Genomic DNA, 14,057 nt, shown 5'->3' with positions numbered 1-14,057 from the left:
GTCCATTCATGCACTGCAGCATTCCGATATCCCGTGCTTTGGATTTGCGTTGGGACCCACCGATCGTGCCTGTTAGGGTACTACCTTTCATTTCTACTTACATCCCAAGAAATGCAGTTGAAATGATGGTTAACAGTGTTTGGTTTCTATTCCAAGAGACGTGATATTCCAGGAAATCTTTCTTCCTATTTGTCTTTTAACAGTTCATTTTTGGAATATGGCCTGTTCTTCTTGTGGAGCCGCCCAAGAAGCTTTGACTGAGACTGAGGCCGTCGCATGTGATCCCCTTGCCTGGCTGAATAAAGCAATTCAAGAGTTACTGTGGCTGAAGTGTCAAAATTTCGGATCAATTCCAGTTCCATAGCTATAAAAGGACTTCTCTGCGTTACGACGCCAGCCGGCCGGAGCAGAGCAAAGAGTTGGCACACTAGGGAAACGTTTAGTACAGCTTTATTCTAAGTTGTTAAAACAAAGATTAAGACACAATATTTTTATGTATATATTGTATAGCTGATGATACTGAGCTAATATTTCGTGCTGGTCACAGAAAACTAACCGTTTTTGAAGTGGATTGCGTATGTTTTTCATTCAGTTGTTGTTCTTTCTGTGGTTTAAACTAATATTAGTAACTGAATGACAAAACCAGGCTATTGGCGGCCAAGCTAAGCATTTGTGTGGCCTATAGTGAACTGAATGCTTAACCTGAACTACTTTAATCTTGCACTTTTATACAATTAATGAAGTATGTAATGACTGATTTAGGGCTTTGTTCTATCCTGCTTTTCCACAGCCTCCTTTGCAATTTATATTTTAAGCAAAACGGTTGGGATACCTGTGCCACTTAGTTAATTTTGTACCAAGCTTCCATTTTCTCTTTAGTCCAACTGAGGTACATCGTGGAGGATGTTCCAGGGTGTGACCAGCAGAAGACACTTAAAATGGGTGAAGTATTCTAAGGGTTCTTGTTTGTGTGTGGAAACTGAGTTCCTAATTTGTTTGACCAGTGATCCATCAGGAGACTGCAAGGTGACTGTATAAACACAAGAAACACTTTTTTATTATTATTATTTATAATTATTATTTTACATGCCTCTTTTCTATTGCTGCTTTTCACTGCCCACGTCCCATTCATACTACAGATTGACCAACACCTTAGGTGTGTGCTAGTTCAGCTTTGAATTCACATCTTTCCTTTATTTTACAAGTCTTAAGTGTTGTTCTGACTTTCAGAAGCATCTTCTTATTCAGAAATATCGAAGAAAGAGTAAAGAACAAGATTGATGTTGAGGATACCCTAAAATATAATTGGCAGCACTTTGATTGCTTGTTCTTAATCTGTCCATCACACAGTTACTCTGTGAAAAGTTGGCCACCTTTTAAAAACCAAACTGGGGCTTAATGGAGGGGGGACCAACCCTCTGGTTTCTGCAATTTTTATCGACCCAGCTGATGAAAGATATTAAGTAAGCGTAAAGAAAACATTGAACTAACACAGTTTTTCAAAATATACCTCATATTGCAGGCTGTGGTTTTGACTCTCCAGATCTTGGGACAACTAACAGAGTCTTTCTTTGGGCCTACTAGCTGCCATGCTCTGCAATTTTGGTCTGCTCTGAGGGATTTATCCTTCTTGCCATGAAGGAAAAAAAGAGAAGTGCTCAGACCGTTGGGAAATCCCATTCTGTGTTGATTTAAAACATGCCCACAGCAGCAAGGCATGGTAATGTAGCTATAAACCTATCTCCCAGATCACAATGTCCTGGCTAGCCTAAGCTTTCTTACTCCAATTGTTGAAAAAGTTGGACTGAAATCTATATTGTGCAATCCTACTGAAATGGTTTCATCCCTTTATTATCTTTTTTTCTTTTTTTCCTGTTTGCAACTTAGCTACATCCTCTGTGTCCATCAGTAGCACCCTTACTGATTCGAATCTTCAGCCAAAATCGTGGCTTTTGTTACGTGACTGACCCTGGACTCTTGGGATCAAATAGACCCAAACTCAGGGCTAGAAAAAGATCCTTGACCTTGAGTGACTTCAGTGAGGTTGAAGCACGTGCTGATAGCAGTTCATTGCAACCTGTAATCATAAAGCACTGTAAAGATTCTCGACTGAAAATTTAAACACAAATTTGTTGTCAGTAGGCTCCGGTTCCGTAGACAATGTCAGCATCTGTGTTGGGATATTTGGGAGATCTTCAGACTGAAGGACATTGGAAGAGCCAGTGTAGGGGTAGGAAAATGCCATCTTGGAACAAATGTCTTTAATCCAGAAGGCATATTTTTTGTAAAGAGATTTGAGAATTGTTTTAAAAATGTAGCTTAAAAACAAGTGCCTGCCTGTTCACCTCCAGGCTCTCTTGAGCGTGCTTCTGCACACTGTATCCAATTTTTTTATTAGGATGTTTACATGTTTTCCTAAGTTAGGGAAAGAGTCTTATAATAGGAGCAGTGCAGCAAGGAGGCCTATCAACAGTCACTTGTGATATCTGCTAGATATGGTATTATTTTTAAGAAAACAAACAAAACCTTTATTTTAGTGGCCTTAGTTTTGTTACTGGAGGATCTGGGGTTCTGGTTGGTTTCCCTGTAATTGCAGGAACCAGAGTGTGCTGAAAAGCCACTTTCTTATTGATAAGGCATCTCTGCAATGGTAAATTTTAAAGAAGTTTCTTGATTCTCTTACACATTTGCGACTAGGAAGTGTATGTTTCTTTTCTTATCTTATTGAATTAAACTGTCAGGGTTTAAAAAAAAAACTTGGAGAAGCTCTTGTTTTAATTTTATGCTGCTGTTTGCTTTTCATTCACATATCCCTTGTCACTGATGGTTTTATCTTTAAAAAAAATTACAAAAATTGGCTTCTTCCTTTGTTCCAAATGACCAAAAATAGGCACACAGCAGCCTTTCTTTTGGGTTATGTTAGATTCTGAAGAATGTAATTTACATGTCTGTCCTTCTAAGCATAAATAATCTAAAATTATGGGTGCTTTGGTTTCACTGCCTTACTGATCTTGTGAGTGATATTGAAGATGGCAAGCCAGTTTTAACTACATGTCACTGAAATTCAGACTGCCTTTTCTAGTGCCTGGAAAGACTTAGATCCTTACTCCTGTAATGTGTTAAATGTCTGTTAAATTGCCTTTTAGTTACATCACTTGTATCACATGCTGTTTGTTGTTTTTTTTCCTACAAACCTTAGAGCAGCATATCCTGAACTTTTCTTGCACTATGTCTTATAAGGTGAGTCGTCTTAGATTCTGAATCTACAGTCTTTGTAGGATTCAGACAGCAGCTACTTCAAAGGGAATTGTAGAAGCAGCAGGTGTTGTTTAATATGAATACTACCAGATGGACAGACTTGATAGCGATGAACTCTTTTATTCTTTAATGTCGGTGAAGAACCAGGAAATCTGCCACCTTACAACCGTCGGCTTGGCAAGATCAGCAGCAAGTAATTCTGCAGATGGTGAGCCGAAAAACTCTTCCTTGGAAATAAGAGGAAAAACTTCGAAATTACTCTCCCAGTACCGATCAACACCATACCTTATGCTGGGAATCTAGATTTTCTGGATGCAGCTCAAGACATGCGTTACCCAGAAATGAAGATAAGACATGATAAACAGAAATCTGTCCTCAGGAGGAGTCTCGTCTGTGCTTTGAAGGCAGTGTGGTTGGTTAGCAGTATTAGTCATCTCCAGACTTCATTTTAGTGCTTTTTCTTTTAGCCCAGGGAAGATGTGCTGCCCTGTGAGTGTTCAGAAGATTCCCCCATAGTCAGGATCGGAATATGCACTCTGTCACCTGCCGATCTACCTCTGTCGTGTATCGTACAATACCCGTGCCCTTAATTACATCTGCCTGAATGTGCAAACGTTGGAGCAGCCTGACTTAGACCTTGGAGCCCCTGAGGATTGTGATAATCCGTGGCTGACTCCGTTCACTCTCCGTAAACGTCCCGACTTGTTCAGCGTGTGTCACTCTTAGGTTGTGCTCCGTCTGCTGCTCATCTGCGTGCAGAGTGGGAGGACTTGAATTCCGACAGGTGAAGTAAAGCCTTTGTGGCAGTTAAGTTACATTTAAAGCTAAGATGCAAACAGTATAACTTGTTTTACATGTTCTTGGAAGAGATGTGATGGGAAATGCTGGTTTATAATTAATTTTAATTCTCTTTTAATCTAATATTGTGCTGTGTTCATCCGCAGGCCTCTCGTGTTTGGCTGAAGGGAAGTTGTATGATTTGCAATGCAGTTGATTCTTTTGGCTGTAGTGCATTTGTGCTTCTGACACCTGGTTTCAAACAGCTGAGTGAGTTTTTCAGCTGACTCAGCAACAGAAAATCCTCCCAGTGTCACCAGTGTTTCTCACAGTCGCTATCACCTTGTTAGTCTGCTTTCAAGAATTTGGGTAATACTGAGGTTTTTTAAAACCTGTTTATGGATATATTTTTGGCATTTGATAGCAGGTGGTGAAACAATTCAGTGCTCCTCACTTGAAGACAGGCTCTAACGAAGCAGCACTGTTTTCTTCAGTAGACCTCAGAATCCAGGAACACACCTTCATTTTGGTGGCCTTGTGTGCCCCGTCATTTTAATTAACATATTCAGGTAAACCAGTTGGTTTAAAGAAACCTCATCTGCTCTCGATAAGTAGGTGATGGGAGGCTTTAACTGAGACTTCAGTATGAAAAGGGATAAACGATGGAGTCTTTATTACCCATGAGAAGCAAAAAACCAGGAGATTAAGAAACCTTACATGGAAAGAGAATAACAAAAGATTAAGCACAGAATCCCATAGTATTACGTCAACCACCCTTCTGATAACTGCACTTTAGATACTCATATGTAACAATCTTGAATGTTTTTGTATTTATACATTTAACTTTCCGTGTTGACTCTGCACTCTTTGCCATGGAAGTGGTGTAGACTCTGTTACATTCGGTTCGTTGTAGGTTATTCAGCTGTTGTTTTATGGGGATGGAACGTGACACGGATTGTTTTGTACACGAATGAATGCTTTTCTTATCCATCTGGAACATCCTCTGCCGGCTTTGAGAGTCTGTAACGTGACTACAGAGAATATACTGTATAACTATTAAGATTGGTTTTGGGTTTCTTTGTTCAGTTTTTTGCTCACAACTGCCTATGGCTGCTAAGTGCCTGATCTCTCTGTCACAAATCTTTTCTGAGAGCTGAGGCTGTGTTTTCTCCTGGGATCCGTAAGACAAGGTCCTCGGAAGGTGGGGCTTCAGTTTGGGTTTTGTTAAAAATTGTCCTACTGCAGGAGTCACAGCACTCTCTTTTTCCATAAACATAGTTACCCAGTACGTGGCTGCCTCTGCTTGGCTCAGACTGGGGCCTGACTACCCCACGGCTCTGCTGCTGTTGCATCTTTTCAGATTTTGAAAGCTGGGTGAGGGATTTAGCCCCACGGCTGGTGTTTATTTTAGTGTGTAGTTCAGTGGCAGTGTGAGGGCGCAGCAGTCAAGCAAGCACTTTATGCAGAGCCCTGTTACTGGAGCTCCCAGCCAGATGCTGCAAACAGGACTGGGGGTGTGGGGATTCATATGTACAGTTTTGGGGGCAGGGTTGATTCCTGAACTCCTTAATTTACTTCAGAATTGTCCCTTTTTACTTGTTGAAAGTGTTTAGATTTGGTTAGGCGTGTAGTTGCAGATTTAAGAAGAACCAAGTTCAGAATCCAGCTAATGCAAGACCCTAAACCAGTGCCTGCAAACTTGTTTTGCACATATTTCACGCAAGTTGAATCTGCCTGATGGTTAGATCAGATTGTTGAGATTTTAAAAATGCAAAGATAAAGTGTCTTTTGATTATTTGTCCTTCATCACCAAAGCACAGGAATGGTTGTAAGCACAATCGCAGATTCATACTTCTTTCCCCAAAGCCCTGGAACATACATATGTTTCTCCAAAGCCAATGTGGAAGAGAGATGGGCTTTCACACTGCTCATAGCAAATTATGTACCAAAACGTTTTCTAAATTAAAGCCTTGATCAGATGCAGCAGAAGAATTTTGTTTGTGTGTACTATTGTTCCCTGGATTTCGGAAGAGAGAGTTTCAAGCAGCATAAGCAGTAGTTACTCCTTAGACTGGACAGGAACTGGTTTTTTTCTTGATCTTCCAGACTGATGTTGACTATTTGGTGTTGACTGTCGAACTCAGCTGAAAGCACTGATGATCTTTACTGTCTTAGCAAATAACATCTGTTCACCTGTAATGGACGTTAAATACCCCGTGCGATACGTGACCAAACTTTCTAACATTGACACTATTAGTTCTAATGTAATTTTTTCTGAAATTCAATATGTTGTTGCAGATAGATAACTACACTGTGACAGGTGAAGAGCAGTTGACCTGTAAAACACAGCTGCGTTGAGCAATGTTTATTGACAATTTTGATATATTGAACTGATTCTTCATACCAAACCAGCTGGTAACTAACATTAGGCTTATATGTATCAGCATATCTTGTTTTGCAAAGCACAGTAGCTTTGAAATATTTAATGTATTTCATTTGTTATTCATGCTGCAGTCAAGCATTAATTTGTGTCTTTATAGTTCAAATTATTAAAGAATTTTGTTTAAAATACAAGTTTTCCCAGGTGTTTCTTGGCTTTTGTGTTGCACAGGGCTGGCAGATTTGTCCCGGTGCTGTTCAGTAGATGGGTGGGTGAGTGTCTTGGCCGGTGGGTGCCCGAGTAGAACGACCTGCGTTGTTGGGGAAGCTGCCTGCCGTCAGCTACGACAGCCTGAGCCCCCATGGTGGTAGCACAAAGCTTGGTGTTATGGTTTGAAGTGTGGGGGAGGTCCGGGTGGCAGAAGCTGCCCATCAGACCGGACTCCCATCCCCCTCGGGGCTTGAGCCAATCGGCGCCTCTGCGAATTGCCCTATTTACGTCGGACAAAGGAACCGGAAAGGTGTGTGCCTGTGCCCAGGGGCAAGAAGAAGGGAGGGGGGCACGGCCCCCGCTCCCGGCTCCCGACCGGGCCGGTGCCTGCCCCGTACCGGTGCCCGCCCCGTCGAGGATGGCGGCGGCGGAGCCGCTTGGGGAACTCGGGGAGAGCCCCGCTGCCGGGGCGCCCACCGGGCCGAGTTCACCCAGAGAGGACTGAAATCTGAGAGAAACGGCCACACGGATAAGGGGTCAGTGACGATGGAACGGGACAACATGTGCCGCGGCTGAGCCCCCCTTGCAGCCAGCCCTCGGTGGGGCAAGCAGAGACCCACTCGCAGCCCGTGGAGGACCCACGTCAAGAAGAGACGCCAGAGCCTGAGCACGGTGCATCTCGAGTCCGTGGGATGCCCCCGCCGATGGGGAGGGGTTTGGTTAAAGGAGATGCCGGAGCCGGAGCCTGTTGTGAATCGTGGGCACAGGGCGAGGCTCATTGACGCATTTAAAGTCTCTATAGAGACGCATTTGAGGTCGATGTGCCGCCCCAGGCCGGAGCACATTTAAAGTTTGTTGATGACCCACGCCAGAGCGAGTGGCTACAGCTCCTTAAAAGCCCAGGACTGGTAAAGCCCGCACTTGGGCAAATCCGATGGGGTAAGGATTTGCCCCCCAGCGGGCAGGATTCACGCTTTCGCCGTGAGTAGGGGATCCACTGGAGCAAGGGACAATGGTGTAAGGACTCCTCCTTTAAGGGAAGCGGCAGTACCAGCATGGAATGAACTGACCTGCACCCCCCCCATTCCCTGCCCCCTGCGCCGCTGGGGGGAGGAGGTAGAGCCGGAAGAGAAGGCAAAGGGGGGGAGTGGTGTTGTTTTTAAGACCTGGCCTTGTTTTCTTGTTATCCTTTTAAGTAACCGTTTTTGTTTGCTTTTCTCTTTGTAGGTAGCTGTTAATAAATAGTTTTGCTTTAAGAAAACAGCCTCTTTTGCCCGGGACCGTGGTTGGTGGGTGCTCCTCTGTTCCTGTCTCGATCCTCAGCTCTTTTACTCCATTTTTCTCCTCTCCATTTTACTGGAGTGGGAGAACTGCGTGGGATTTAGTTGCCGGATCGGCCTAACCCACGACACTTGGTCATCTTGGCTTCTTGCCATCCAACAAACACGTTTTAAAATGGAAGATGTGATTGCGTTCATCGGGGAACCCCAGAGCCTGGCACTGGAGTTCAAAGTCTTCACTGCCTCCTACTGGGGCCCTTTGAGCACTGGACCTTGCTGGGAGGTGTAGTGCTGACTCCAAGTAGCGCAGGATCTTCTCACCTTCACAGGCCTTCCCCAGTGCACGCCAGTTAGAAGGGAATTCAGGTGCCTGACATGGATGGGAGAGGGAAAGGCAGGAGTCAGGTGAAAGTGCCGTCGGCATGGAGTGTGCGGTTTGCACATCCTTTGCCTCTTCCTTTTCCTGTTTCTTTCAGTGAGAGAGGAGGATAATCACTGCAGGGCAGAACCTCTCCAGGCAGAAATCATGGACCAGTAGGCACCGACCCAGCAAGTCCCATCACACCCCAGCAGCCAGGATCAGGTGGTGACCATCAGGTATTTCCCTCACTTCTGGCAGCTCTCCCATGTCCTACTTGGAGACTTCATTTTCTCCTGCTCATGTCTGTTGCAGCTGTATCTCTCCAGCGACATCCTTGAACTAAATATTTGAGGGCAGACCACAGGGCAGGAAACCTCATAGCCAGTGGTGTAAATATCTGAGGGAACCAGTGCCACCTTCCCTCGGTGGTGCTGCACACAGAGGCACATCCAAACGCTGCAGACATACGTTGCCTCAACGCTGGGCTGGGTGAAATCCAGCTTTGCATTTTGGGCTCGTGGCTGGCCTAGAACACAGTAATACTTTGAAATTTCCCTGGGGATAAAAACATTGTGGTTCTGTCAAAGACCTTCTCCCAACCAGAAAATTCAATTTCGAGCTTGACAATTCCCTTTCAGGACTGCAGATTTACCTGCAGCGTTATTAATTTCTCATTCTTTCTCCCCTCCCCTCTGAATTTCTTTGTTCAGCCCATTTTAAGGCTAAAACTGAAGCTATGTATTTGCAACCCTTCAATCCCAGTGGCTCTAACCAGAGACCTGGCTGTGCACGGTACTGTAGCACAGTGGAGACAGTTGCTGCCAGCTTGGCAGAGGAGCTGGCGATCCAGCCTGGGCCTTTGGTGCTACATGCATGGAGATGGTGGAGATAACGGAGTCACTAGTGGAGCTGGGTTGGATCTGTCTCCTCTGTGGGTCAGTGGGTGACCCCTTTTTGCTGCAAACGTGCCTCAAGCAGCCCAAGTGATCTTGGCTTGGCTCTTACCCAGAGGGACCAAGCGCTCAACATGCTTCTGTTGAACATGCTGATGTTATCTCCTGGCCTTATGGAAAACAAGACTTAAACTGGCTGGAGGTGAGATCGGTGATTTAGCACTACCCAGGAGGGCTCTGTGTCCTCAGAGAACATCTTCAGGGCCCTCTGCCCTGTCTCTGCCTCCCCAAACAGGCCCTTCTCCAACAGCTGAGACTGGGCTAACTTGGGTTACCCAAAGAGGCAGGTCCAACACCAGATTGGGGTTCAGCAGGGCTCCTCGGATGGGTACCCATGGGGTCAGGACAGACAGACCACTCCACCATGGTTGTGCTGGCATGGGAGGGGGGATCAACAGAAGCAGGACAAGGACAAATGTCTGGATATGACCTCAGTCGCCTGAGAGGGGATAATGTGATGAGACCTGGAGCTCAAGGAGGTTCTCCCACCCTGTGCAGAAACAGAGCTGGGATATCCTTGTTCACCTTGTTTGCCAACATGGAACTAATGTATGGAGCACCGCATGTGATGGATAGAACATCCCAGCCTACAAGCAGCAACTGCATGGACTTACTTTAGACCTATTTTGCAGTCAATATACTTAATTCAGCATCCTGGCTCTGAAATTCCTCACCAAGCTGAGATACACCCAAGCAGGGTATCTCACCTTGCTCCCACACGACACCCAAGGGTCTTGGTGCATGACGCTTTCCAGCTGCTCCAGCAATCCAAACAGCCACCGAAAAATATCCAACCTCATTAATCTCCTTCGCTGAGACCGACTTTGTAATTTGCATGCAGGAGGCACACGCCGGCTTAATGAAATTAGCAGTAATTAATGGCACTGACACGCACGCAGCACCAGCAGGGGAACCAGCCGGAGCTCGGTGTGCACCGCTCCGCCGGACCGCACGCCCACAGCACCCAGTGACACCCCGAGACATGGAGGGCTCTGACTCATTGGTGCTCTCTCATCGCTGAGGTCAGGTGGGTGAATGCTAATGAAGAGCAGCTCCCATGATCCCACAGAAACTGAATTAATTGAGTTACTCCGCTGATGTAAACTGATGTCAAACTGCTGTTATTTATAGGCTGGCCGAGCACCAGCGCTGCGGTGGTTTATGGGGATGCCTAACCTTAGCACTGCTCTTCCCTCGTAGCTGGCACGTTGAAACAGCAGAACAGAGTAAACGTGTTAGAAGAGCGCAGTGTTGTAGAAGCCTGAGGGCTTCTACCAACTTCTCAGGTAAGAAAAGTGATGAACAGGACAGCCCAACCTGCTCTGCACCCGGCAAACCTGTCCGGGCACTTGTGAGTCACCACGTAACAGGGTTTTGTTCATCTGGAGTCCTTCGAGGTTTTGTTGGTTTTCTTTTTCCCCCTTTATTTCTTTGGGATTTTCTGTAATCTTCTTGTTTTTATCATCCCACCTTGGCTGGAATAAAAACAACATTAAAAACTAGTTACAAGATAAAAACCCGCGAGCAGCAGCGTCAAAGCGAAGCTGTTGCAGAAGGGATATTTTTATACAGGTTATCTGAAAAGCAAACGAACTCCAGCTGTGCTTTCTTGCTGCTGGCATTAATTGAAGCAGGAGGGCTGATTAACATTGTAGAGTTGTTTCTGCTGAAGATCTCTGGGCCACATCCCTCTGAATTTGAGAGTTTGCTATCAATTTTCTTTGCAGCCGATGCACTCACGTTCGCCCCTCTGGAGCAGTTCATGGAATCGTAGAATGGTTTGGGTTGGAAGGGACCTCAAAGATCATCTAGTTCCAACCCCCCTGCCATGGGCAGGGACACCTTCCGCTACACCAGGTTGCTCAAAGCCTCATCCAACCTGGCCTTGAACACTTCCAGGGATGGGGCAGCCACAACTTCTCTGGGAAACCTGTTCCAGTGCCTCACCACCCTCACAGTGAAGAATTTCTCCCTTATATCTAATCTAAATCTCCCCTCTTTCAGTTTAAAGCCATTGCCCCTTGTCCTATCACTACACACCCTTGTCCAAAGCCCCTCTCCAGCTTTCCTGTAGCCCCTTTAGGTACTGGAAGGTGCTGGAAAGTCTCCCCGGAGCCTTCTCTTCTCCAGGCTGAACAGCCCCAACTCTCTCAGCCTGTCTCCAGAGCAGAGGTGCTCCAGCCCTTGGATCATTTTCGTCACCTTCAGTAACACCCAGGACATCTGATACTCAGTGGGTTTCTCCATACGCTTACATCACATAATGTTCACATTCAGGATGGAGTAAAAGCCCTTTTTCCCAGACCCCGATCCATGTTACATCCCAGCAGACCCTTTCCTCTCCAGTAGCCATCACGGGGTGCATCAGCAGCCCCACTTCAGATTTGTACAACCATCACAGCAACAACCCCAGCCCAAACCCACAATGAGATATTGGTGTGGATGAGGCTTTAGGGGAAATCAATGTTTAAACACCACTCAGGACATACAATTTTAAAGACAGAACCCCAAATCAACAAAAAAAAATGGCCATTCCTGCCTTAAGTAGATTTAGCTAGACAGAGTGGTGGAGGCAATTACCACCAGCAAGGGTGGTGATGAGCATCTGGAGCAGAAACAGCCTCAGATGGGAAGGCTGGAGGTGGAGGAGAGCATCCCTTTACAGCCTCCGATTCCAAATAAAACCCTGGAGTTTTCCTGCCTGAATCCATGCCAAGCTCGGTTATTTCTGCTTAGAGATCTTGGATCAGGGAGAAAAAACAAAATGGGAGAACATTGACAACTAAGCTATATTTTAATTATATATATATAGTCTGATTATATCAGAGATGACTCCTGCAATCCAGGAGTCAGCAAATTAAGGAGTGCCGAAGGAATCTCCAGTGTTATTCATTAAGGTGTGACAGTAGTTGTAAGTCTCATACCTTGGTCCCGGAAGGAAACATATATCTATATGAGCCATGGAGCTATGGTCCATGTCAACGTGAAGAGTAAAACTCAACTGCTCGTGTATTAAAGGCCTCATTTGTTCTTTCTCTTGGCTTGGCTGGTGAGAAGCAGCTCCCCGTGCCAGGGGGGTTGGAACTGGGTGATCTTGAAGCCACGCTGTCGTACACAGCCTTTCCAAGATGATGTTTGAAACCTCCAGGAACAGGGATGCTGCAGCCTTCCCTGCCTACCCGCTCCAAAGCTAGACTTGGAAAGTTTTCCCTAATGTCTAAATGAGATACAAGTCTTGTCCCTGCTGAATGCGAAGGGGACATCTTCCATTTTCCTTTTTTTTTCTCTAAACTATTGATGTCACTGAACTGGATGTTTTTAATATCATTGAACTGGATTATATTGGTTTTTCTCCTATCTTCAGAGTTGAAATAGAAACTTCAATTCTGAAACCCTTTTTTTGCTCCATCTCTTTTTGGCATCAGTGCCCGCTTTTTGGCAGAGACATACAGCAATGAAAAGACGTTTCATTGGCTGTGTATATCATTAGACTTATTAAACACCACGTGCAAAGAGGAAACCATTTGGATGCTTTGGGATGGATTTATATCCTTGGGCAGTATGATTTCCGAGCCTCATACTTGGCGATGGATCTTTCTGTGCTATGTGACTACTGCTGGGTCTGGTTTTTTCTCTCTTTTTCGCCTTTAAAACACAGGAATGCCCATGTGAGACAGTGCCACCCCCCTGGGAACCCTTTGAGCAAGACCAAAAGCTCCCAAAGGATGCAGCACCTGAGTCAGGCATCCCAAGCCTGTCCCAATGGCCCCATGCAGCTGGGAATATCTCCTTCCAGAGCCCAGACCAGCTGAGATCCACTGAAAGCACCACAGCAAGTCCCAGGAATGGGTTTAGGCTGCAAACCTGTGCCTGGAGGAAACGAGAGGCTCTGCTGAGAATTTAAGGCAAAGCTAATCGTTTTGTCCTCGCTTTTCCTTACCGGATGCTTCACATAATGCGCTTGTTTGCTAATTAGTACAGCCCTTTCTCTGAGTCTGGCAAGTAAGCGAGATTACTTGAGTTATTCAAAAATGAGGAGGACCTCAGACTGTAAGGAGGACCGTATAATTATCTAGCTGGCTGCTGTCCCCTGTTGCTAGCTTGGGTTATTAATTATTTTCCTGCCGATTCAGAGGGAAGATAAGCCAAACCCTGCCACTTCTTTCAACACCTGTCTTTTCCCTAGATCTCCTCTCCGAATCCCAGCCAGGACTGGCAGCGCTTCGTTAATGAGATTGGGTGTAATTACAGCACGAGCTAGTAGGGTCGCAGAGTCGGGAGAGAATCGGAGTAACTGCTCTCCCTTCCACGTTGCAAAACAGAAAATGCTAGCTGTGAGCGGGATATTTTTCTCCTCCAAAAGACAGATTAACATTTGGTTTTTGTCAGGATGGGAGAGTTCCTGGTTCCTTCTCCGTTGCTCTGCTCGTGGACTGCACAACGCCGTCTCCTTTAAAAAAAAAAAAACACACCAAGAATCTGAAACGCAAAAAAAAATCCCAAATTCTCGACTTGTGCACACTCCCCAGCAGCCAAGACATGCGTTCTCGTGCGAGTGAAAGTAGATATGACACAGATTTAATGAGTCAACAGCTTCTTGGCAGCACCACAGGTCTGCTCAGAAACTGTATCATTGTTCATTTACTTGACTAATGCAGTTGTGTTGTGCGAAAGAGGGGGGAAGGCTCTCTGGAGGGCTGAGTAAATGAGGTTGTCGTGGTTTTTTTTGGACTGAGGGTCGAGACAAGAACCGAGAGGGAGCACCCACCAACCATGGTCCCGGGCAAAACATGACTCAGGCTTTCTTCATAAAACAGAACAATTTATTAACAGTTACT

At 45.6% G+C, this 14,057-nt stretch overlaps 1 protein-coding gene across 1 annotated transcript in view; it reads left to right on the top strand.

Annotated features, from left to right (window-relative positions):
• Nucleotides 1-4,149, top strand: part of ACER3 (alkaline ceramidase 3) — a 59,917-nt gene extending 55,768 nt beyond the window's left edge. The window contains exon 11 of the mRNA XM_086622242.1: nucleotides 204-4,149. Within this exon, the coding sequence (XP_086478368.1) occupies nucleotides 204-257 (54 nt within the window). The 3' untranslated portion in view covers nucleotides 258-4,149. The remainder of the gene's footprint in view (nucleotides 1-203) is intronic.
• The last annotated feature ends 9,908 nt before the right edge of the window (nucleotides 4,150-14,057 follow it).

This window comes from Tauraco erythrolophus, chromosome 1 (assembly GCF_009769465.1).
Source record: "Tauraco erythrolophus isolate bTauEry1 chromosome 1, bTauEry1.pri, whole genome shotgun sequence".
Classification (NCBI taxonomy): Eukaryota; Metazoa; Chordata; class Aves; order Musophagiformes; family Musophagidae; genus Tauraco; species Tauraco erythrolophus.
The sequence above is the reverse complement of the archived record's forward strand: the minus strand, read 5'-3'. Positions and strand labels throughout refer to the sequence as shown.